Source organism: Melozone crissalis, unplaced genomic scaffold (assembly GCF_028551555.1).
Source record: "Melozone crissalis strain CALT ecotype California unplaced genomic scaffold, PUWL_Pcris_2 ptg000036l_1, whole genome shotgun sequence".
Classification (NCBI taxonomy): domain Eukaryota; kingdom Metazoa; phylum Chordata; class Aves; order Passeriformes; family Passerellidae; genus Melozone; species Melozone crissalis.
In genome coordinates this window covers 9,157,827-9,184,512 of record NW_026535814.1, presented here as the reverse complement: position 1 = coordinate 9,184,512, position 26,686 = coordinate 9,157,827, and the positions used below count along the sequence as shown (strand labels likewise).

The 26,686-nt window shown below is 42.3% G+C and overlaps 1 protein-coding gene across 2 annotated transcripts in view; it reads right to left on the bottom strand.

Annotated features, from left to right (window-relative positions):
* Positions 1 to 624: 624 nt before the first annotated feature.
* PLCXD3 (phosphatidylinositol specific phospholipase C X domain containing 3) overlaps positions 625 to 26,686 on the bottom strand; it is an 80,978-nt gene continuing 54,916 nt past the window's right edge. The window contains exons 3-4 of one of the 2 annotated variants that reach the window (XM_054283463.1): positions 7,858 to 7,994; positions 625 to 2,420 (exon numbers count right to left, since the gene is read on the bottom strand). In XM_054283463.1, the coding sequence (XP_054139438.1) occupies positions 2,398 to 2,420; positions 7,858 to 7,994 (160 nt within the window). In that variant the 3' untranslated portion in view covers positions 625 to 2,397. Of the gene's footprint in view, positions 2,421 to 5,219; positions 7,995 to 26,686 lie in introns of those variants that run through there. The other variant, XM_054283464.1, reaches the window with a different exon arrangement.

Here is a 26,686-nt window from a genome sequence, read left to right as displayed (position 1 = left end):
GAGCCAGACTTGTGGCAGCAGTCAGTCTGCTGCACTGCTCCTGCAGGCCAGCTTTGGTTTGCTCAATGGTGGGCTGTGCTGTGCTCTGCTGGGCAGCACCGTGGGATGGCCCAGGGCACAGTGAGACAGGCTGGCACTCCACAAGGGCAATTCCCACATTCCAGGCACCCCCAGGGACATGAGCTGCACTGCCAGCTCTTGTGCTTTGCTGCCTGGGCACACTGGGGCTGGACAGCCCCACTGGGGAAAAGAGTAGCCAAGAGCCCACTGTGTCCCTGGCAGCATGGACACACCACGGACAGCATGGACACTCACAGCATGGACACACCATGGACAGCATGGACACACCATGGACACACCATGGACACACCATGGATACACCATGGACAGTATGGACACACCATGGACACACCATGGACACTCACAGCATCCCATGGTATTGCAGGGTCCCTACAATTAACAATTCAAAAGGAGACTGCCAGTGCAATCCCCCACGTGACAGTCCATGTACACCCCTAACATAAGAGCACAGCCTGTGTCTTAAACTGTGCTTAAAAAGCCTCCCACATGAAAAGCCTTGAATGAAGCAATGAAGCCATAAAACAAGAATACAGGTACCAGAGCTTTATTAGATGTTTCACTGGATACAAAGAAACTGGATTTTATATTACTTTTTTTACTCTAAATACACATTCTTGTCATAAAAATTCACATTTGCTATACAGAACTGTAGGCATTTTTAACACAACATTTATTAAAGTACCATTAAACAGATCCTAAAACGAGAAGGTGCAGCTCTGTGAACCTTTGTGGGCACAACACACAGGGAGCTCCATGTTCTCAGTGTTACACAATCATCCTTCCCACCAAAACGGAGACAAGTCATTCAAATGCATTAATGCTCACTGGGAATAATAAGGCTTCTGTACAGAGACCCTGAACAGTGTCAGGAGGCAGTGTGGCAATAACATGCTAAAAATCATCACCTAGATGACACTAAACTACTGATGACTGAGGCAGTCAAAAACTTAACTGTCCTGGCAAGCCCATATAATTTTTCTTTTTCTTTTTAAAATAGTGTTTTTAACCACGTATTTTTATTTTCAGTAACAGTAATTACAAATAACTCCAGGATTCTGCTTTAAGGATCCCCGCTTCACAGCAAAACTAATTGCAGCTACTTGAGGATTTTTTTCCAATCAAACTGACCTCTGTAGGACCAAAGGCTGAAGGAGAAATTAGTACATGCAATCTTGCTGGAGAAACAAAAACCTCTAAGTGCACCTCCCTCTGAGGAGATACTCATTGGCCAAGGTGATGCCTCTTCAAGGGGATGTGTGTGCATAACTCGGAACGTGGAGATAAACCATCCTGGGACATCAGATGAGGCCCACTTCCAGCTCTTAGCCCCACACACTTAACATCTTTTACAACCATGTGGACTGCTGTGATGCACTGAGGTTGACAAATATCTAATATTTACAGCTGGCAGGTAACGGGATGTTATGCACAAGTCCAGATAAGCAGCACTGAGCAGAGGCACAGGAGAGAAGTGGGAAGGTGCTGCATTTTAACTGGACAACTGAAGAGGCTGTGGAATCAGACTTGTGCCTTCCCACAGTCACTGTTCAGGTGGATCTGACTGAAGCTGACCTCATATCAAATGTGCTGCTGGAGGGCAGGCACCCTACTCCAACCAGCCAGGCACAAGGTGGGCACTCGCTGTGTTTAGTTAGTTACTCTATCCTAATTACTCTTGGCATCAGGCATCCTAAACATAAACCATGAAGGGAAAAAGCCAGGTCTAACTGTGGGAATAGTACAGGAATTGTACCTGTAGGCAATGTAGAGATTCCTAAGTAGGCCCTGCAGGGATAGAGAATTTAAATTAGAGTCTTTTTATTTAAAGCTGCCACAATTCCTGAAAGCAGAATGCTGTATACATGGGCAGGCCAGGCCATGCTGATCAGCCTATGGCATTCACAATTTTTAAATAAGGATTTTTTTTTGATAGGTCCAACCTACACTGGAGCAAAGTTCAAAGCTCTTCCTGCAAATTTAAAGCTATGTTCCAACACAGGACATGAGCAGTATTGCATAGCATCCAGGCACTTCCTTAAAGCCAGGATATCCCCATCCTCCTATCATGACTATGTTCCAGAAGATGAATTTGAGGCCACTCAATTACATGATCACAATTCCTGCTGACATCAGCAGGAGCTGTGTGTGTGCAGAAGTGATTTGATCTGTAACACACTGGAAACCATGTCTTTGCCACCTCGTACAGTCAAGGCAGTTGATCAGGCAAACATCCTATTCTGTATTTACAAATCTGTAAGTGAGCTCCAAGTAACTTCAAATTTAACTCCTTCGTGCCAGAAAGTGAGGGAGTCAGCTCTATGGACAACCCTTGGTAACATCTGAAACAGAACCGATAATTATGAGATTTAACAATATTATCCTAATGCATTAAGGCAGGTCACATAACTGCCCTTTTCCTTTAGGATTAATTATTATTTCCTCGTACACTGTAGACAATCCATAATCCCATTTACACACATATCTACGAAACAGCAGCACAGTAAAAACTAAATAGACCACTGAACTCCAAATACTTGTAATCAGTACATTACACATACTATACAGCATATTTTAACCTCATCATTGGGTAAACATATACAATTCAGAACAACATTGACTGTATGTAACACAGAAGCTACCACTGAGACATGGCAAATACATCATACACTATTAGCTTTTACTTCACTGAAAAGGAATTTAGAACTTTGAAATGGTGTTACCTGAACTCTTGAAATCACCAAATGGCCTAATCAGTTGCTAATAACTAGTGCTTCATATACTAAATTGAGGATAAACAGCACTGGAACTGTGTTTTCAGGGCACTCTGCTTTCTTTTTTTATTTTGTGGAATTAAGCTCCACATTTTTAAATTTCATTTGCAACACAGCCTATCATTACTACACAGTGACTCTCTGCTCACTCTCATCTCAGGGTAAAGGCTTAGTAACTACTTTGAAGTTAGTAGAAACTGTCTAGATTTGTATGAGTATGACAGAAATATTGAGCCCAGCAACAGGATCATACATTCCCTCTCAGCCATGCATGCATATATATTTTTATGTATATATATACATGCTAACATTTAAAATAATGTTTTGAAATAGCAGGACCTACAAAACCAGTAATGTATCCAACAGCAAAAGAATTCAAATAACCCATTAATTCTAAAACTACGTTCCTGTGGTCTGATTCTGATTCTCCCCTCACCATACAAGGCAGCACTTGCACTCCAGGAATCACCTCCTGTTTGGACTGGATTTCTGCAGGTTGGATCAGTATGGAACAAAGATATCTCAGCATGTGTAAACTGAAAAACGGAGCCAGGTGGGTTTACACAGCTGAGACATTCTGTTTGTGCAGCACAGTTGCCATTTTCCAAGTATGGGTGAAAAGAAAGGATTAAGAAATCACATGAAACTGCCAGAAAACAAGAGCACTTGATGTATACATGATGAATATAGTGAGGGGGAAAATAAGCAGAAGAAGGAAAAAAATGTTTTGGCAGTGAATGACATGACAGTTTGAGTAAGTAGATGCTTATACAGATCAATAGTGTGGACAGGTGTTTTTCCTTGATGGGCTGATTACAGTCAACTAATTTCCCATGCAAGATTCCTCATAATACATGTGAAGAAACCTTCCAAGTTCATGGGATCAGAAGAAGACATCTGACCCAACCCTGCAAGCACATTTCTGGTTGAAATCAAAGACAATTTTAGCTGCATATGGGTGGCAAAACTGGGCTCTTGAACGGTCCAGTTGCGCTGCATAGTACTTTCTGGCTTGTTCTTTTTTGGCAAGATCCCCAAACAACATCAACAGGGAGTGCATCTCTATCAGGACTTAGAGTTTTAGGCCCTCTCAGATGAAATCTTCAGAAGAGCATGGATAGTATATCCCCACATGCACTTTTTTCTTTTAGTTATTAAGGCAAGTTTGTTTACCTGTTCCTACCATAAAGTGCTGTGCTTCTCCAATAGAAAGATCGACAGCTAAATGAAAACATATTTTTTCTGACCAGAATTTAAGATTTTGCTAGCATTCTTCCCCATTAATGGACAAATTATAAATTTTGTCTATTATTGTTTCTTGTCAGAGGATTCTTTTTTGCTTTGCTTTTACTTTTTATTTATTTCCAAATGTGAATTAGAACAAAATTGACACTAAGCAAACATTTCATAACAATACTAACAAACTCTAGATAGCTCTATACTTATTCATATATACAGGCACACACACATACACTTTTTAAAATACAGCAAAGCATTTGCCTTGAGTACACCTCTGAGCAAGCGAAAAGCCTGGTGTGTCTGGTGTGTGTTTCAGCAGGGGTACCACCAGAAACCTGGTGCTGGTGCTCTCAGATGAAACAGAATTTCAGCCAGAATCAAAAAAAAAAAAAAAAGAAAAAAGAAAAAAGAAAAAAAAAAAAAAAAAAAAAAAAGAAATCTAATTTTCACTCCACCCAATGATTTGGATCACTTTACTGTATTAAAATTATAGATTAACTCTTTTGGCTATATTTGAGCAGCTGAAGAATCACAGGAGGAATCTGGAAACAACCAACTCCAGCTAAATGGAAAACAGAGCACTTCACACTACACTGTCATTAAATAAGCAAACATTTTCATATTTTTATGTAGGACATCCACATAGAAGTGGGGTCAAAATTTATTTTCATGTTTTATTTTATATATCTGTTACATAAATTTTACTGGGAGAGCCTATGGAAACCAGAAACAAAGACCATCAAGCCACTCAATAACTTGCTTAGTTGTGGGTGAAAGCATTAAAGTCTACCCTTTGTTCAACAAAACCATGACTTGTGACTCTAGGTAAATTTTCGACATGGTCTGGATGAAGTTTAAATGCCATAAAAAACCTAAATATCTTAGATCACAGATTTCATTTGGGATGACTTGTACAGTCCTAACACATACAGAAGAGAATGCTACTGAAAGAGCCATCATGACTTCATAACAGCTGCATGGTTTTTTTCAAACAAATTTATAGTAGTCCTGTCCACAACCCCAAAGATCATTATGCAAGTGTGCAAGGATGCATGTGTTATACACACACATTTAAAAGTGTCATTATACTACACATACACCTAAATTATTCTTTATTCTACACATACTCTTTTTCCAAGTACAAAACAGCAGGAAGTGTTCTTTTTATTTCACTCCCTAAACTAAAGCCAAGAAACCCCCTATAATGCTTGTTGCCTATCTGTTCAATATGGCCATTTCTGAATTCCTAAACTCTGATGGGAGACAGTAGTCATTGTCATTTGACATAAAAGAGCAATGGACTGTATGATGCAATTCTCTCTTCTCACTCAACCAAAAGTTCCAGTAATATCAAGTGAAATTTGACCTTAATTCTATCCCATAAATCCTTGCAATATTTCAAACATTTCCTTGTGAGATGTTATAGCATCTATTGTTTTGTACAGATGAGATGTTTTATTTTCCAAAGTCATGTGAGTGTCTATTGATGTGTCCAGGAGACGAGACTGCCTGTATTTTATCCAGTTAGGTGTCATACAGTTGCAATGTCATACAGTTGCTCTCATTTTATAAATTACTGAATTTTCCATTTACTTTTTATATATGTTTTTTTAAAGCTAGGATGATCAGCGATTTTGTTGCTGGAACAGTGCCATTCAGTAGATTTTCAACCTTGTGTTATGCAGTATTGTATCCCACAGACAATTTAAGGACTATAGAGTACTGTTATTAGCTAGAATTGAACTACTGCATTCTTCAGTACAGGAACTTTTCACTGATGAAACTGGCACTGATTTTTTGTAATCAGTGGAAAAGTGTTCTGCTCATAGCTGCCTTAAAGAGAAGCTTAGACTGCATCTACTTTTAAGTGCAGTTTCAGTCTTGCAGAAATCAGGTTTCCACCACAGGACAAAATACTGCACATGTGAGAGTATGCACAACTCACCTTTTGCTAATCCATGCTAAACAAAGTCATTTCCATATTCAGGGCACGGGATCAGGCTCTTACATAAGATTAATCCTGGGGAGAAGTGGCACTCAAAGCTGGCCTACCTGTGTTCCTGATGGAACCAGGGAAAATATGGACCAGCAGCTGTCCCTTAGAGGCTCATATTGTGACCAGTGTTATTTAGTATCTTCATTAATGATGCAGATGAAGAATCAAGTGCACCCTCAGCATATTTACAGGTAACACTAAGCTGAGTGGTGCTATTGACACACCTTCAGGATGGGATACCATCCAGATGAATGTGGACAAGCTCAAGAAGTGTGTCCATGGGAATTTCACATGGTTTAACAAAACTGAGTGCACGGGCAGCCCCTGGTGCCAGCCCAGGCTGGGCATGAGCAGCCCCAGAGCAGCCGTGCCCAGAAGGGCTTGGGGGTGCTGTGGGTGAGAGGCTGCACATGGCCCAGCCATGGCACTCCCAGCCCAGAGAGCCAAACGTGTCCTGGGCTGCACCCAGAGCCCCGTGGGCAGCAGGGCAGGGAGGGGATTCTGCCCCTCTGCTCTGCTCTGCTGAGACCCACCTGGAGCACTGCATCCAGCCCTGGGCTCCCAGCACAGCAGGGACAGGCACCTGCTGGAGCCAGCACAGAGGAGGTCATGAAGTTGATTAGAGAGATGGAACAACTCTCCTATGAGGAAAGGCTAAGAGAATTGGGATTGTTCCATCTGGAGAAGAGAAGGCTTTGGGGTGACCTAATTTTGGCCATCCAGTACCTGATGGGAGTCTACAAGAAAGGTAAAGAGAGACTTTTTACAAGGGCGTGTAGCAACAGACAAGGGGGAGCGGCTACTGAGAGTGGGTTTAGATTAGATATTAGGAAAAAATTCTTTGCTGTGAGGGTGATGAGGCACTAGAACATGTTGCCAAGAGAAGCTGTGGATGCCCATGCCTGAAAATGTGTAAAGCAAGGCTTTGGATGGAGCTCGGAGCAACCTGGTCTAGTGAAAAGTGTTCTGCCAATGGCCAGAGTGTTAGAATGAAATAATCTTTAAGGTTCCAACCCAGGCCTTTCTGTGACTACAGTTAGGCCAGTATCACATCCCTGCTGGCTTGACCTGAGGCAGAGACATTGGAAAACCCCCTTTTGAGAATGAAAAACAAGCAGGATTCCATCTGTGCTTTGTGCAAGCTACACAGTACATGATGTCTACTGTCCACTGATTATGGTACATAGCACGTCATGTTTACTGTCACTGATTATGCATGTGTTAGAAGCATGACTTTGGATTTACATCACAAAGGCATTTAAACCAGCAGCTCATTGATAAATATGATCAGTTAAACCACCTAACAGATGAAATGTAGCAGCTTAAAATTTTTGTGCCAGATATACTGTCCTCAGTCTCCTGGTGCAATGCTCACACCATTGGGAATCCTGCTGTGAGCAGGAAGAGGACAATATATACATCCCCTTGCTCTGAAAACAACAAATTTCTTGGCACTGTTCATAACCACAGAAGACACATGAATCACATTTGGTACCTCATGGAGAACCAGTAAATGGCCTTCTTTTATCAGACACTGTAAACATGTTTAGTTTTGCTCTTCACACTAAACACAAATATGAAAAATGATCCTAAATGATGAAAACATTTCCCTTATGCCCACCCACTAAAGCCCTAAACACCTCAGTGTGTTACAAGAAGATGAGTGTTTTACAATAGAATCCTTTTAGAATACAATCTTTCTTTTTTTTCAAATTCTGAATAACACAACAACACACATATCACAGTACTATCAAGTAGTGTCATCTTCACCTTCAGCCAGAGAATAGTTGAGCTTTATGACTGTGCTGATAAAGTCACCAAGTTCTACAAAATCTGCAGTGATAATATTCACACCACTCTCTCCTGCCTTCTGAGTTCGGACCCACTCCATCATTGCAGGAAGAGCCCTGAGGAGAAAAGAGGAACAATAATTACTCATAAATCACTGAGACAAATGCATCAAGGCAGGATCTACTGACAGTGTCTCCCATCAATCTTACTTGGTTCCTAAGGGAAAGAAACCAAGTGAGACAGGACACAGGTGACTACTCAAGCTTTTTGAAAATTCTTTTTAATTTTCATTCTCTGGGGAAATAATATGTTCACTGCACTTCAACTTCTCAGTGGAAAAGAAAGGAAGGAAGATAATGCAGGCTTAGAGTAATTATTGATTTTGCCTAGGCACAAGGCAAAATTGGACCATGGACAAGATACTTTTTGATATCATCAAAATATGACTCCAAGGGATTTGCTTATGGAAAAAGCAGTAACAGAGAACTCAAGCCATTTGCAAAGCATGCTTGACACGCACAAGGAAATGCTGAAAATAGTATTTTGAGGAACGCAGAAACAACCATGATTCCTACTGTATAAGTACAGCATATACCAAAAACCCTTTCTTCACCAGTACTGATATCCAAGCCATGAATTAATTAGACTTAATCATAAACCAGTGGTTGGTAACTGAAACAGAAAGCACCATAGTCATATCAACTCTTTTCTAAGATGGCAGATTTTAATTATGTCAGATCCTTAGCACAGGAATACTGGGGTCTAAAGGATAACTGCCTAACTGTGCTTCTGAATATAAAGAAATTTTTCTGACATTTTTCTGCACAAATACAAACTAACAATCACAAGAAACATCTGTGAGAAAAATAAAAGGCTCCTTAGTCCTGCTGAGGCTGTCAAGCAGCAAAATCCAGGATTTAGGAGAAAGAAGTTAACAGAGTTCCAAAAAATAAGGTACACATTTTTCAGGGAAAGTGTATTTTTCAGAGAAAGGGCATTTTTCAGAGAAAGGGTAATTGACCATTGGTACAAAATCCCAATGACTGTGACAAACTCTGCAGCAGTCTTTAAATCAAGCCTGGGTATCGTTCCAAAATTATACTTTTGGTCAACCCCAAGCTGCTGAGTTAAATAAAAGAACCTAAAGTCTGGGCAGGACTGCAGTCAGTTTAGATGAACATTGTGTTCTCCCTTTGCTCTAAGATCTATAAATCTGTGGTTTCCCCTAAAGCAGCATGTTGTGCAGCCTTTTTCACAGACACAAGGTACATGGAAAATTTTGGTCTGAGAGTAATTTAAATGAAGGTGAACATGTTGAATCTATATCTTTTCTCACAAGCTTTAGGAAAACTGGTCTAAAGAAAAGAGAACTATTAGCAGACAGAGATTGTACTTGTCAGTGGCTACTAGAATCAGTCAGTTTTAAAAATAATTTAATATGGAATAAAACCCAAGCAGCTAAAATTATTCCTCTATGTGATTTCACAGAAGAATACCAAGGTTTTCTTTCACCAAAATGTACTTGAATCTACTGTAAGATCCACATATCAGCAATACATTTTATTTCAGTCATTGATTCAGTATGACTGAAGCGCTTGTATGTATGCACACAGCTCATAAAACCAGACTCAAGCATTCTGCTGTGTATGAGCCCAGCCAGCACCTTCAGATGAAAGTTTATGTAATGCTGAAAAGCTGCACTCTGCACAACTGTAACAGGACACAAGTCAGGCATTAAATACCTGGCAATGCCTGGACTGCTTGGAAAGATCTGCAATCAACCAGAACCAGGACAGATCTCAGCAGAACAGCACAGACCACCAAGGTGACAAAAGGCAGCTCACAGCAGCTGTAAACTCCACTGAATCTTCATATGTGAAAGGTACTGCTGAACTCTGCTCAAAGATACAAGGTCAAACCTACGAGATGGCAGTATTTTGGTTTTGTATTTAATACCAGTTAGAGGTTTAAAGGTCAACTCATTCATTGCAGGCAGGCACAAATCCATCCTTCCTTCCTTCCTTCCTTCCTTCCTTCCTTCCTTCCTTCCTTCCTTCCTTCCTTCCTTCCTTCCTTCCGCCACTTCCTTCCGCCACTTCCTTCCTTCCTTCCGCCACTTCCTTCCGCCACTTCCTTCCTTCCTTCCGCCACTTCCTTCCGCCACTTCCTTCCTTCCGCCACTTCCTTCCTTCCTTCCTCCCTCCCTCCCTCCCTCCCTGATAACCTTGGTATTTTACTCCCCATTGAGGCATAATTAACTCCTTTTGGTGTCTTTTACTTGTTCTGAAGCTGGTTCTGATGTCATTCTTTCTTCACAGCTTACAGTTTGCTGTCCATACACTTACCCATATCGACCAAAATACTGTTTTCCTTTTCCTGATGTGTTCTTAGTAAGTCAGACTCCACCAAAAAGTCATGCCTCCTTTTGATCAGTGCTTTATCCTACAGTCAGCCTGTCCTGCCATTTCATCCACAGCTGGCTTTGTTAGTTGAATGGGTTATTTTTGTTTTACTGATATTTCATACAGGACACAGTTGCATGACCCTCTGCTTGTACTTAAATTGCTAGATAAAGTCACGGAAACCTTTTGTTCATGAGACTAGAAAGCATTTAAAGATAAGTCAGAAATGAATCACATTATCAAACAAAAAGCTTATTTGCATAGCAATGCCAAATAACACAATGCTATTAAAAAAAAAAGATAGCTGAAGAAACCATTCCACTGACCTTAAAGATTTGATGTCAGCTCTATAGGTCTCTTTATTACAAAAGTTAATGCAAAAACCATACAGATGATCTCTTCCCCATGTGCCATCCTGAGAGTGGATTACACCAATGACTCTAAAAACCATATGTTGCTCAGTTTCAGTGTTTATCTGAAATGCTCACAATAATTATTAGAATAAGCCTGCTTTAATATTCCTCAGGGTGCCTTTGTGGCAGCAGAACAAACCTTGCTCACCCTGCCTTGTAATTTCCAAATTGTGCCTCAAACTAGTGATTGTTCTCACCAAGGGTTTTACTCAGGCGAACAAACCACCTACATGACTGAGCTCACAAAAGACCAGTACCTACCATAGTCCTCAAAAATATTCTTATGTGGTTCTCTGTCAGACATGGGGGAAGCTTCTAGAAGCTTCTCACAGAAGCCATCCGTGTAGCATCCCCCTCTACCAAAACCATGCTACTCAAACTCAACCCATCCTGCTGGGACTGTAAGAAATTATTTTATGCATGAGCATATAGGCAGAAGCCTCTCAGCCTGCAAACCCTAGGAGCATCACTGCCACTGTGTTAGGCAGGTCCTGGCTCTCCTGTGGAGGATGTCTTTAGTGTGCCTCCCACAGCTGGTACAGTCCAGCCCTTATGGCCATTCCCAGGTCTCACAAGGAATAATTTCTAACCCCTCTGGGTTCCAAAGCCACCGTGTCACCCAGAGCCACATGCACAGAAGGTGCTGCTTGTCTTTGCACAGAGCCAGGGAGGAGAGCAGGCATGCTCCTCCACAAGAGCTGTGCCAGGAGAAAGAGAGGAGTCCTCTCCTCTTACCTCTCTTCCTGTTTTCATTCTGCTGCAGTTCCTCTGACCTGGGCTGGAGTTGGCCAGATCTGATCCTGCCAGGCCAGTGCAGCACTGCCCCACAGACCAGCACTTGAAGTCAATTAGTTTTTCCACATCCCTGGTGGAAGCAGAGGGGTTAATGGAAACAGTAGTCTAGGGAGGGCAAAGACACAAGGCTGGGGGGCTTGAGTACTGGCAGGGAAGGAGGTGAATAGCATGTTACCTTGATTTGACTATGAATGGAGATCAGGAATCTTGGTGATAAATTTTCTGGCCTGAAGGAATGTGTGGAGTATCTCATTTCCTTTCACAAACTGGAGAGGAGGTGCCAGACATCTGCCCCTCACTGCCAGGATGGTGGGAGTGAAGCCAGTGACTGACTGATGTGGAAGGACCTCATGGCAAGGGCTGTGGGCCAGCCCCAGCCACCACCACTGCACCTCCACGGAAGCAGACAGATCCACCACCAGTGGTGCCCAGCAGCCTTCTGGAGCAGCATTTCCACCTGCCAAAGTCTGCATGAGAAGGGGGAGAGTAGAGGAGATCTGGGTGATAGGGACCTATCTATGCTGGACAATCAAAGTCACACAGAGGTGCTTGATGTGGCTGCATTTCTTCTGAGATCTAAGTTTATATCTCAGGTGGCACCTCACTAGGTTAGTCAGGTACTCATAACTTGGGCATGACCTGGGTATCAAGATGGTTCACACCATGACTGCAAGCATGCCCTACATCACCACTCCCAGCTGTTTTGTTATTTTTGAAGGGCCATATGCTTTCTCATACAGCATAGCTACAGCAGTTTTCACTTACAATCCAGTAAAATCTAGGCTCAGCTTTGACACTTATTTTATTACCTCTATTTTCCCTTTTCTGCTTGCTTGCTTGTATAAACAGAAATATGCACATATTTAAGTTTTTCTCGTCTTTCAGGAACCATTTTCTGATGCATTAGAGATCTGCTGAGAAATACTGACCTCAACTACAAAACATAGCCCTTTTTAATGTTACTGAATATTCAAGACCTCTTTCTTCTTTTTTTTTTTAATCTATCAAAGCTCTCAAGTGACTTCAATGGCATTGAATTTTGTTCAAAAATAATAATTAAGCATTCAAGTTGCTTCAGTTCAAGCAGTAAAATCATTACTCCCATTAAAAGCTTTCAGAAAGAAAATATGACCTAATTATTTGTATTAAGATTTGCTTTTAAAAAACTGTTCTTAGGCTATTTTAGTTCCGAAAGAGGGTTGGTTATTTGGTATTTTTAATGCCTGAGTCATGAAAGCCCGACAGTGTGACAGAAGACTAATGACAGCAGTGCTGTAAGACAGGACCTCCCATGGCGGAACAGCCGCTCCTCTCTGCAGATCTTTCACAGGAGAGGAGAAGGAAAAGCAACTTCACAAACACAAAACAGAATGGCCATTCACTATTTAATGAGAGTTTGATCACTAAAGGCAAAGAACACGTTTTCTTCTGGAGTGCAGGGAGACAGTACAACCTAATCCACAGTGAGAAATTGGTCCCATTCACGTGGTGTGATGCTGCCGAGCATTAAGTGCCCATTCCCAGTAACACCAGTGAGAACTGCAGCAGGTCTCCATGCCCAGGGCAAAGTGACATGTGGCATTTCTTCCCTCTCCAGTGAAGCACACACCCTGCTCCCTGCAGCCTTTTGCAAATAGGTATTATGGCTGAACAAAACCAGCACCCCTTTGCAGGAGCTGTGCTTACACAAGCCTGACTGAGAGCTCCTATATTCCTTGATTTCCCTGCTCTCCATTCAATTTTACCACTGTCTGCAGCAACACTGAATTCTAGAGCCATAATTCAACATATGGTCACCTTGGCTTTTCAAGGATACTGAGAATTCATTGCTCCAGTGGGAGCAGTGGATTTCCTGTGTGTCACTGAAGCATGAAATCAAAACTGGAAAGAACTTTGAAAAGTCATCCAAGTTCATGCAGCCCACCTTGAACAGGATCAGCTACACTAAGATCAGTGATACAAACCACTCCTGGTTTAGTTTAATCTATTTACAAGCTCCCAGTGAGGGAGAATACCTTTCTGTGTATTCAGAGCACCCCCATAGAGAAACCCTTATACATCCTCATTTGTTTCACCCGGAGCACCCAGAAATAATGGCAATGTGGCATGCTGCTCAAGAGCATTCACCATGCCCTCACTCTGCTCCTGCTGAAGATTTACTCTGCATCTGTAAATAAGTTTCCCTGCAAAGGATGAGCCTGAGGTACCGTTCCACATTACACCATTCTACCATAATTCTCTCTGTGGCAAAACTACTTTAAAAGATCCTCCTCTTTTATATGCTAGCCATTTGTTCATTTGTTTCCACTCCCTGATCAAAATTTACAATTCTCTCAGTTATGCTAATAGACTTGTAGAGACAAAATTAACACAGCACATGGAAATAGTCTGAATTAACAGAAACAGAACAAGTGGTTTTGCTCTCCCTCTGTCCCTGACTCATTGACAAGTTTTGGTTTGTAACATGTCCTCACTAATTGTTGAAATGTGACAAACAAGGAACAAATGAACTGAAGCACAGAGATTTACACGAGTTCAGCACAAAAAGGCTGGAAAGGAACTCCTCAGATGCACTTCCACAACTCTTGGATCCTCTTTAGGCAGCAGTCACGGTGCCATAAAACTGGCACCACCAAGGTCAGGTTGACTCAAACCAGAAAATTTGGGCAACATTGAGCGGGAATTGCTTTCCCTGGATCTTGAGTGGTCATTATATAATGTAGGTTGTTCTTGCAACGTGAGCTGCCATGTTGCAAGAACAAGCTACATTAATATCTAACAACCTTGAATTTATTATTCTGAAAAACTTGTCTTAATTTAGTCATCCTCAATTGCTTTATACAATTTGGAAATGCATCCATTCAAATGACACAGACAAGCATGCTGGGGTCACATGCATCTTTTAATGTAATTATTTTAGCAGCATATTCCTTAGAGTTGCCAAGGGCCAGATGTCTTCCTTCTCAGATTGAACTGGTGTTGGCTTTCTGGGTTTCATTTGTAAAATGAATTTGTTAAACCTACTTCTTGTACAAAAATATAATGGGATACTTAATAGCAGCAAATGGTGGTTTCTGGAGATAATTAATGCTCAACATCCCATTCTTCCCTTTTCCCCCGTTTTTAGCCATTGCATCTAGAGCATTAACTAATAGCATTAGGAATACAGGCAGGAGGAAAAAGACTCATTGGACACTGTAATACAAGAGCCCTCTTTAAGGACACAACTCTAGTATTTTGGCTACTCTTGGTTAATGCAGTAGGCAACTGAAGTGGCAAAGACAGAGCTAAAAGTTTGAGCTGCTGCCATACAAACCACGGTGTTTAGCTTTTACGTTATGACTGAAAAAGGCTGTAAAACATGTAGTTACCCTTGCATGGAAAATACACACTAGCCAAAGGATTTAAAGGAAAAGTACTACTTGCTATGAGGATGTCTCTGTTCAAAGGCTGGTTTTTCTCAGTGATTCAGCAGATCAAATTAGACAATCTCACCAACTGCTTCTCTAACCTGGAGCTGCGCAAAGCATTTGACAAGGTCATGGCATCCTTGTGTCTAAATTGAAGAGACATAGATTTGGTGGATGGATCACTTGGTGGACTGGAATTGGCTGGACAGTCACACTTAAAGAGCTGTAGTCAGTGGCTTAATGTCCACATGGAAAGCTGTGTCAAGCTTTGGTGCTCCCCGAGGGCTGGCATTGGGACTGCTGCTGTTTAACATCTTTTCTGATCACATGGACAGTGGGATTGAGGATTCCCTCAGCATGTTTAATGATGACACTGAGCTGTGTGGGGCAATCAACACACGGGACAGAAGGGATGGCATCCAGGGGGACCTTGACAGGCTTGAGAGGCAGGCCTGTGCAAACCTCATGAAGTTTAAGGTCAAATGCAAGGTTCTGCACATGGGTCAGGGCAAACTCCAGGCTGAGGACTGATGGGATTGAGAGCAGTCCTGCAGGGATGCATTTTGGAGTGTTGGGGGATGAGAAATTCAACATGGCTCAGCAATGTGCACCTGCAGCCCAGAAAGCCAACCTGGGCTGCACCCAGAGCACTGTGGCCAGGAGGCTGGAGTGGGGGATTCTGCCCCTCAGCTCCACTGGGGTGAAACCCCACCTGGGCTGCTGCATCCAGGTCTGGAGCCCCCAAAATAAGAAGAAAATGGAATCTTGGAGTAAGTCCAGAGGAGGCCATGAAGATGATGGACTGAAGCAGAAGGCTGGAGTACCTCTCCTGTGAACACAGTCTGAGAGAATAGTTCAGCATGAAGAGAAGGCTTTAGGGAGACCATAGAGCTCATTCCAGTACCTAAATGAGGCCTTACAGGAAAGCTAAAGAGGGATTCTTCACAAGGGCATGGAGTGACAAGACAAGAGGAATGGCATCAAACTGAAAAAGAGCAGGTTTAGATTAGATGTTAGGTAGCAATTTTTTACCCTAAGGGTGGTGAGGCAGGGAAGTCACAGCTGTCCCATACCTGGAAGTGTTCAAGTCCAGCTTGGATGGGGCTTTGAGCAACCAAATCTAGCGGAAGGTGTCCCTGCCCATGGCAGGAGCTGGCATAGGATGACCTTTAAAAAGTTTCTTACAACACAAACCATTCTATGATTCTATGTTAATCAGTTATCTCTTGCAGATCACAGAGTGGTGATCAGGGAGGTCAGAGCAGTGGTCAGTCATTAGCCCTTTTAACCTCTTGTAGCCCAAACACAAAGCCTGAACAGTCATTAACACAGGTGCATGGATGAGGCATATTTTATCTGTGTGAGACAGCTGGTCCTGGTCCCAGTTCCACATAGAAATCTGAGTGTTCAAGAAACATTAAAAAATTCACATAAATGACAATATGCCTGGAATATGGAAACTGGAATTGGAACTTATTCCACTGTCTGTGAAACAGAAAACCGCTGCTTTACAGAAGAAAATATCTGTCACCAATTAAAGGAACAGCTACAGGTTTGGGGTTTTTTTCCTCCCCCATGTTTTAGTTCTTTAAAAAACAGATATGATTTATTCATACACCCATTACCCTTGAATCACTGCATTAAAGCATCCAAGTCAGGTGTTAGAATCTGACAGCAGAGCTGGAATTCCTTTGACACAGACGTATGTTGTAGCCAGTACCAGACCATTCACAGCCAAGGTTTCCTCCACCAGACTCTGCCAAGGGCTTTGTTTTCTCCAGGAGCTGCCACCGTGTGTTATCTGGGATCTTTCAATGAGGTCTCCTGCTGAGGAACTTATTTGGGTACTTGAGGCATAGAACTGTTCAGCTACCCCCCCATTCTGGAGTTTCACTTGCTACTGCTGGCTCATCTCCTTGTTACAAAACTCACATTCTTGAAAACATAAAATTTGAATGATTCAAGAAAGAAGACAGAGATTTAGAGAGGAAAAAAAATAGAAGGTAGTGCATGGAGGAAATACTTTGAAATTTAATGTGGAGAACAATGAAAGAAAATCTACCACATCAATGTAGAAGAAGTGATTTTTACAAGCATTTAGCCCTGCCCAGAACCTTAAAACACAGAAGAATTAGCAGAGTGATTATGAAAATCCCACTTTTGAGTAACAGGAAAAGTTAGTAAAAAAGGTATGTAACACTAGCAGAGAAAGCAGAGCAGTTAGATGGAGGGCAAGGTTTAGTAAGAAACTTCTGGGTGCCAGCACTATTTCTCTGCTGTACGACTTGTAACAGAATTTCATACATCATTCCAGTTTCCACTGACATCATTGCTGCAACAAATCTAAATTACTTAAGTAAATAGATAAAACACGCATTTTTTTCAGACTAATGGTGTAGCCTGAAAAACTGTTTCTTCCTGCAGATACCTTAAATGAAAGTGAATCTCACCAATATTTTAATTCTTCGCTATTGAATATAGAGACAACCAAAAAGGAAAAATGTGCAGGTGACTATTTGCCGTAGTATCTTATTCAGTATATTCCACAATATGTTATCCAGAAAGACATATGGAGAATAATTCATTTGGAAGGCAAAGTTGAAAAATGCAAGGAAAATAATCATATTCAAATAATAGAAAGTTACAGTAAAGAGATGCATCTTATGGTTCCCTGGAGTTTAATACTTCCTTACTGTTTAGAATAAAGGTGAAAATGTGCTTTGTTCATTAAACATTCAGCAAATAGATTATGATGAAGCAATCCACCTAATAAAGTTGAAAGGGAAAATTATAAGAGAAAGAATTACCTCCAAAGAAAGGAAATAGAAGTTTTTCATCCCTAGTGCTATTTGGACAGCAAGAAGCAAAGAATATAGTAAGGGTTTCAGGCAGCACATCCAAGTAACAGAAATTGGGCATAATTACAGCTCTGATTTGAATGATGTTGTGATTAAAACAAGTCAGAAAATTAGATGGTGGAAACAAAATGACATAGGAACACACAGTTTTTCAGTTAATTAAAAATATATTAAATGTGTAGCTCATGTTCAGCACAGCCAATTAAACATTCTTTTCTCACTCTTTGGTCTCTTAAAATTGTCAAAACATTTCAATATTTCTAAAACACTAAGGTTGAAACCATCACATGTAAATGTTTTCTTACATATTTTTCTCATGTACAACTAGTCTTCAAGTTTGTTCCCATTTCACAAACAGAATCAACAACATTCACAATTCTGTTTTCCCAGTACATTTAATTTAGCCCACAAACTCCTCTCTGCTGTACCTCTCCACACCTGAGGCATCACTTCTTCTGCTAGCCTGGTGCCTGGACCACAGGCACACACCTATTAACTCTTCCACAAAACCTGCTTCACCTCACCACAGAGAAGGATCAAGCTGCTTATTATAATTTATACATCTTCTGGCTTCTAGCTCTGGACTCCCACAGCTAAACCATCTTTGTTAATCAGCTGGATCCCAGAGGCACTATCCTCCTAAACAGCATCCTGGGCATTGCTGTGAATCATTTACCAGGAGCAGCCTTCCCAGAGCTATTCCTCATTCCTTCTACTTTCCTCACAACCTAGAATTAACAAGCCCAAAGCATTCATATGATAAACCCTTTACTATGCCAATTATAATTATCTAAAATATAGTACCCAGGAGATATTACAAAATAGTCACTGCTCTTTTACAGTGAGAAATGTTTGTCCTGGATACAGCTGGTGGAGACAGGCTCACCAGGTTGTCTTTCTGCTGAGGTGGGAACTGTGCCCCTAACACAGACTTCTCTGACTTCTCAATAATCAATGGGGTCATGAAAGAATACTGCAAGAGCACCTCTTTGCCCACCCCCACGTGGGAGTCCCCATCCCATGTTTCAAGACCAGAGCTCCCCCAGGGCTCCCACAAGCAGGCCAGTGGGGAGCAGAGCACAGTGAGTGAAGTTCTCCCATCTCCAGAAAGTGCCACGGTAAGGCAGGTTAGCAGCCACAATATTCTCTTGTAGAATGGTGTCCGGGAGGAACTTGCTAACTAGTGATCTCCGTTCCTTTTTCAAAAGTTGATGAAGCTCATATTAAAAGCAGTCACTTTTCTCACCCCCACTTTTCCAGCTGGAAAACTTCACTGTAGGGAGCCCTTCTCTCACTTCCAGCTTAAATTTAATTAGTCAGTGTTGCTCTTCTAAGAATGCTGGCCCTTAGCCTAAACTGTTTTCCCTCGGTGGTATTTATTCCCGTGATATTTACAGCGAGTAGGTAATCACAGAATCTCTCAGGATTCACTGTGCCAGGATAAACAAGACAAGCTTTCTCAATGCCTTCAGCAATTCACTCCCTGCTTATCCTGGTTGTAGTCCCTCTCTGCAGCTGTGCCAGTATTATCTACTCAGAACAAGGATGACCAAAATTGCATTGAACATCCAAAAAGATATCCTATCATACCTCAGCATCTTTCTGTGCATGCTGTAAATGTCTAGGTGCATAACATGAGGATACCACCCTTTCTTCTACACCGTTTCCACCAAGGGCTAAGATTTAGCCAACCATGGGTGACACTACAGCAGCTACTTTGCCCGGCAATCCCAGCTGATGAGATCCTGCCTTAACAGAGCATGGTCCCATCATCATGACATTACATTTTATACCACTGGATTTCATCTCACTTCTCCTGCAGGCATCCATGTCTTGCTACATGTTACCCCTTAGCTTTCCTCAGTTACAATGACAGACTCTTACTTTGTGTTAGCAACAAACTCCCTTTTTTACTGCAGAATTCAAGGTCCTTACTGGCAAAATTAAAGACAACCAGGGTCTTTGAGGACAGCTAACATTTCTACAGTCTGGTACTTCTAACAAGTCCAACTTAATTTCTGATTTTCAAACTCCATTTCAGTTGATAATACACTACTTTACACTTTACCAACTGCATTATGCATTATTTACCAGCTGCACCAGGCCATCCCAGGGGTGACAAACAGGTCAAGGGAGGCCTCTCATGAGGCCCTCTGCCCTCATGACACCTCACCTGGAGCACTGTGTCCAGCTCTCAGGTCCTCAGCACAGGAAAGACATGTACCTTTTGGAGTGGATCCAGAGCAGGCCACAAAGACGATTAGTATGATCAGTATGAGAGAGGTGGGGCTATTCTGCCTAGAGGAGAGAAGGCTTTGGGGAGGCATTGGAGGAAATAATATCTGCTTCTTTCATTCTGTTAGATAGTTCTGCTGACCTCTGAGCAACCCTTTCTAGCATTCATTTCTGGCATATTTTGTTATCAAACAATAATACTCATCCTGTCTTTTAACTCAAACTTATAGCAACCAGTCTTGAAAAGTCAGATGTTACCATCAATAGCATCACAACATGACAGACTGCAGTCAGTCAAAAAGCTAAGTCAGACTCTTCCACATTGCATAGCCCTGAATCACTACCTCTAGACTACATCTGCCAATATGCTGTCTGCCTTGAGTTCAAATAATCTTCAATTTTAGAGAAGGCAGTTGGGTCATCCAAAATAAAGCAGTTGGATAATTTAACTTCTATCCAAAATAAAGCAGTTGAACTTTCTCAGAGAAAAATTAAGGACAGATTCTGATTTATTTCTCCCGCAAAACAGTAAAGCATCCTGAAATGTGCCACAGTATTACTTAAACAATAGAGTCTCCCTGAAGAATTATATCATTCCACACTGTTTATGATTGTGCACACCATGTTAATTAATATTGTGAATAGTACTGCTGCTTTGCTGGGCTGGTGGTATTCACCTTCCAGACAGCAGAAAAAACTGTAAGTTCTAATACTCATGAGCAAAGTTAAAATGGATATGGAGAATGGGACATAAAGACTGCCACTTGATCAACTGTGATACCAAGGGGCAGGCAAAAGCTGGATGCTTCAGGGCTAGACATCCACTGTGGTACTAAAGAGATGTGAAACCAAGATTCTGAAACCAAGAACTGCTGTTCCGTGAAACTCCAGCATTTCAAAATGTGATTTTGTTTCATATTAGAAAGCAAAACAAAAATTTTGGCCTTTCCACAAAACAACATCCAAGAACTATTTCTGAATAAAAAAATGAAAAGCTGTAAATATAGAAACAGCATTAAATATTGCAATTAAGAGTGTAACATAAATCTAAAGACAAGACAGAACTAATAGGAGTGAAAATTGAAATATTTTGACGTGTTTTTCTAAAATAGACTTTTCCCTGGGGAAAAACACTGAAGGGAACATTCTTGGGGGAAAAAAAAGAAAAAAGAGTAGACTTTTAAATACCTGTAGTTGTCAATAAAAAGTGGCATTGATGGGAAAAAGAAAAAATGGCTTTGTAATCTTTGGGTTGAAAAAAGTCACAGAAACATGCACTTGATGTCACATCTAAAAAACTAACAACTGGAGATCAAATTCTTTACAAAGGAAATAGAATATTAAACAATATACCACTGATTCGATCTCAAATTAGCATTAAAGACAAAAATTAATTGTTGATTTGAAGCACTCTTACTGGTTCTGATCAGCACTAAAAAAAGGCAGACATTGTGAGAACTCTCATGTTTCCAGTAATACTGATAACTTTTGAATTGATCTCATATTTTATTTAACAAGAACTCCACAGCAATGAACCATGGTTACCAACCACAGGGAAAGGTAGACTAAAAAATACATTATGTATCTTGTAAAAATTTACTAAGGGACTACAGAGGATGCATCAGCAATAAAGTAAAATCCCCATGGAGAGAAGAAAAGAGAGGTACTTGGTTGAGAAACACTTCAGCAAAGAGGTCATAGAATAACTGAACTGTTTGGGTTAAAATGGATGTTTAAAAGTCATCTGAGGGACACAGCTTGTCACTGATGTCCATCAGGAGGACTCTGAGCTGTTAGCAACTATACTCTGGATATCTATCCAAGCCATTCCTCATTCACCAAAGTCTACTCACCAAATCCATCTTTGATTTAGAGAGAAAGATTTTGTGGGGAACCACGTAAAAGATTTTACACAAGCCCACACAGATGACATCCCCTGCCCACTGTTTTGGTCATTCCATCACAGAAGCCTAGCAGGCTGGCCTGGCAATACCTGCCCTCAGTGAAGCTGTGGTGGCTGTCTTGAATCACCTCCCTGTCCTCCCAGTGACTTAGTGTAACTTCCACGAGGAACTCGTTCATCATATTCCCTGGCACAGACAGGAGGCTGACAGGACAGAGTTCCCAGGGTCCTCCCTTCTACCCTTCTTAACAATGGGCACAATATTTCACTTTTTCCAATTACCTGGGACTTCCCCGGACAGCCATGAATTTTCAAACACCATGGACAGCGGCTTGGCAGCTCCAACAGCCAATTCCCTCAGGACTTTAGGATGCATCTCATCAGGTCCCATACACTTACATACTACCAAGTTCCTGAGAAGAACACAGATCTGATCTCCCTCTTATAGTGATTTTCCTCCCTGCTTTAATGCCAATTCGCTTGAGATACCTGGGAAGAAAGGCTGCCAAGAGAAGCCATTCCCTTCTCCATCATCATAGCATTGAGCCATGCTGCTTCATCAGCTCAAGGAAAAGCAGACCTGCCACCTCAGCCACATGTGGTGCCTGAGAGTCCTGCAGGGCTGCAGACCAGGCTGCACATCCATCACAGAGATGCTGCACTCCTCTTCCTCCAGTGAACCTCTCACACCAGAGGCTAACAGTGGTCAGTGTTGCCTAAGCACTTGCCTTGCATCAAAGACCAGCAGACAGACCTTGCACAGCTCTGCCTCAGCACAGACTGGGGTAGATCTGCACAACCTCTGTCACTGTCACCCAGTGCGCTGGGGTAACGAGTGTCAACAGAGACATTACTTATGAGACAACACAAGTTCACAAAGCATGGCCTGGAGAAAAACACACACCACTTCAACAAGCAGATGTGAATGTATCTCCAGAGATACACCCTCTCTTCTCACAGGAGCTGGGAGCAGGTATGGTCAGTGCTGGCTGTCAGCAGCAGAGGAATACAGAAAGTTACTGAGAAGAAATTACAGTAACTGACCCTGGATGTCAGTCCATCCAATGCATTATTTCATAGAATCATAGAATATCTTGACTTGGAAGGAACCCACAAGAATCATCGAAATCCAACTCCTGGCCTGCACAAGACAACCCCAAGAGTCACACCATGTGCCTGAGAGCATTGCCCAAACTTTCCCTGGACTCTGTCACATTTGGTGCTGTGACCAATGCCCTGAGGAGCTGTTCCAGTGTCTGACCACCCTCCAGGTAAAGAACCTTGTCCTGATATCTAACCTAAACCTTCCCTGACACAGCCTCATGCCATTCCCATGGTCCTGTCACTGGTGAACAGAGAGAAGAGACTGGTGCCTGCCTCTCCATTTCCCCTTGTGACAAAGCTCCAGTCTGCTATGAGGTCTCCTCTGAGACTCCTCCAGGCTGAACAAGCCAAGTGAACTCAGCCTCTCTTCATACAGTATCTCCTCTAGACTCTTCAGCATCTTTGTAGCTCTCCTTTGGATACTTATTCTTGCAGTTACTAAAGGAAAAACAATGTCCTTCCAGAGCTGAAAAGTATTTTTCAAACAGTCTACTTGTATTTCTTACGAGAAATAGCTTAGAAGAAAAAAAACCAAAACAAACAAAAACAAAACCAGGTGTTCATCATGTGGATTAATACTTCCACAAATGTTCCTCAGACTGCTGAGCTCAAATGAGGGTGCTTTCCACCAAGAGAAAACAATTCATCTGGATTTACGTCTCCCCTGTTCCAGCACAGCCAGACACTAACAGCAGTGAAACGCTGTCTGATGGAGAGAGGAAGCCAGCAGCAAATGCCACCAGGCAAGAAAGATCATTATCAGCCAAATGTTCTGAGCTGCAATTAGCAACAGGCTCAGAAGAACTCGTTGTGCCTGGTGTGAAAACAGGGCAAGAGGCAAGGCACTGCTCTTGTTTGCAGCGCCACTGCAGGGACCGTGCTGACATCTCTGAGCTGAGTCCTATCCTTTACCTCTAGCAGAAGGACGCTTAACAAACTGGGCACAGACACTCCCCGTGCCATGTGCTCGTACTCTTCATGGACACAGCGCCAGTCCTGGACAACACACAAGCACCTTGATGACATTCCAGCAGCGAGCTTCAGGACCACCTGCCTGGCACCTGACAACAGCCTGAAACAGCACCCCTGGGTATGAAACATCCTTTCCTAAATATTTACCATCTTTAAAAGCTGTCAACATTCTGGCTTCAGGCTTATATTTTCACCCTAATTACCCAAACCCTAACCAGCATCTCACATGCAGCTGAAGTAGAAATTAAGCTTGCTGGGGTGACTGCTTGCAATAGTTTAGAGGAAAAAAGCAAATCTAATTAAAAAGAGCATGTGAGAGGAGAGAGGTGAAGAAAGGGGCTAAGGAAAGGATGTGACAACAGTGCTCCTTTAGCAGAGGCAGAGCCTCCTCGTGACACGGGGTGGTTGGCGCAAGACCCACACAGCTGGAGGTCAGCTGAGAGAGTGTGGAAAGTCATGAGGAGCCAAGTCCTCACTGTTTCAGCATTTTCCTCAGCCAAATGCAGGAAACAGAGAAATGGCCCTGTAGTTGGTTTTCTCTGGTAAGACATGCAAATCCAAGACAAATCATAATGACCTTAGCTCTGAGAAAAAAAGCCTGCTCATAAGGAGGCAAGTTTCTTTTCAATATCCACTCAAACCCTGAGAAACAGCAGTGAACACTCTGGACAAAATGACCACTTTCCCATTATTTAAGCACTACCACAACTGCAGGAATCATTTGGGATTACAGCCTTGCCTCAGAGCTGTAATTTGAACAGGTCTCACTGGAAAAGCAAAGAAGTCAGTTTCAGACATCAGAGTGTGTAAATAGGTTGGGTTGGGGTGTTGATCTGCTGGAGGGCAGGAAGACTCTGCAGAGGGATTTGGACAGGCTGGATTGATGGGCTGAGGCCAGTGGTGTGAGGTCCAACAAGGCCAAGTGCTGAGTCCTGAGCGCTGCCCTTGGGTCACAGCAGCCCCAGGCAGTGCCACAGGCGGGGGCAGAGTAGCTGGAAAGGACCTGGGGGTGCTGGTGACAGCAGCTGAACATGAGCCAGGCTGTGCCCAGGTGTCCAAGAAGGCCAATGGCATCCTGGCCTGGATCAGCAATGGTGCGGCCAGCAGGGCCAGGCAGGGACTGTCCCCCTGTGCTGGGCACTGGTGAGGCTGCATCTCGAATGCTGTGCCCAGCTTTGGGCCTCTCACCTGGAAAAAGGCATGGAGATGCTGGACTGAGTCAGAGCTGAGAAAGGGTCTAGAGAGTAAGTCAAGTGAGGAGTGGCTGAGTGAGTGGGGTTGTTTTGCCTGCAGAAAAAGAGGCTCAGCAGGCAGTTTTGCTCTCTACAAAGCTGCACAGGTTGCAACATGGTGGGGTTGACCTGCTCTACCAGGCAACCAGTGACAGGACACGAGGAAATGGCCCCAAGGTGCACCAGAGGAGGTTCAAGTTGGACATCAGGAGGTTCAGGAAGAACATCTTCACTGATAGGGTGATTAGGGATTGGAACCGCCTGCCCAAAGGAGTGCTGGAATCACCATCCCTGGAAGTGTCCAGGAAACTACTGGGCATGGCACTTTATGGTACAGTTTACTTGTCATGATGGTATTCGGTCAAAGGCTGGACTCGATCTTTGAGATCTCCTCCAAGCTTTTTGAGTCTTTGATTCTAAATCCAAGTAAGAAGAGAATAAAGATCCATGGCAGTCCCTCTTTGCTGTTCATCAGCAAAATTATTGTGTCCATTACTCAAGATCAAGTTTCATACTTGATTTACTACACAACAGTGTCTGCTCACAGAACTGAGAGTGCAGGGTGTGGGTTTCAATACCCCACCATGGAAGAAATCATGGTAAGGTTCATCCTTTGTGTTATACCTCTGAAAAAAAGAATGTTCAATAGGAAAGTGCCTGCATCTCACCATGGCTTCTATTTCATTCTAACTACTTCGTCTCCTTCATATCTTAATACTCTTTTATGATATAATACATTCTGGATGACAGTTGCTTAGCTACAAAAACCCTCAGATCAACAGCTACAGTATTAAAATATTGCCAAAGGTCAAATCCCACTCTATGATCATTCAGCATCTTATAGATATGTCTTTTATTGTTTTTTCTTAGTGTCTGAAATAAATACTGAAAGTCATTTTAATATAACAGGCTGTGCTCTCTAGGGCAACTGTACAACCCAGGACAATACATGCAATTATATCATTATAATTACAGCTAAATTCTTATTATAAACTTTGACTATATTAAGTTTGTGTACTAGACCTAGCTCTCCCCTCCCCCTCCAAAAAAACCAATCATTCCTGGAGAAAAATATAATTATTAAAAATGTGCCTAAAAGTAAAGTTGTAAAGAAAAGATCAATAAAAGGAGGCTGGATATTTGAAGGATTTGTATTCATGAAACCAGCATCTTTCACAGTGACAGTGGCACTTAAAGAAAAAATTGCATTGCAGCCCACAGACATTACCGAATTCCTAGGGAAAAGACCGTATCATCCCTGCTTTAACAGAAGAAAAGCATGGGCATTTTTACAGCTTATGCAAATTCTGCATTATACAGAAGGTGGTACATCAGCAAGACATTTGGCCTGCCTGCCTTCACTATTTCCAGCCCCCCTGTCGCAGTGATCTCTTTGTACAATTGTGGCAGCAGTGTGCCAGAATCCCTACGGCTTCCTCTGCAGGCTTTATCCAACACATCTCTGACGGTAGCCTGCATGGCCA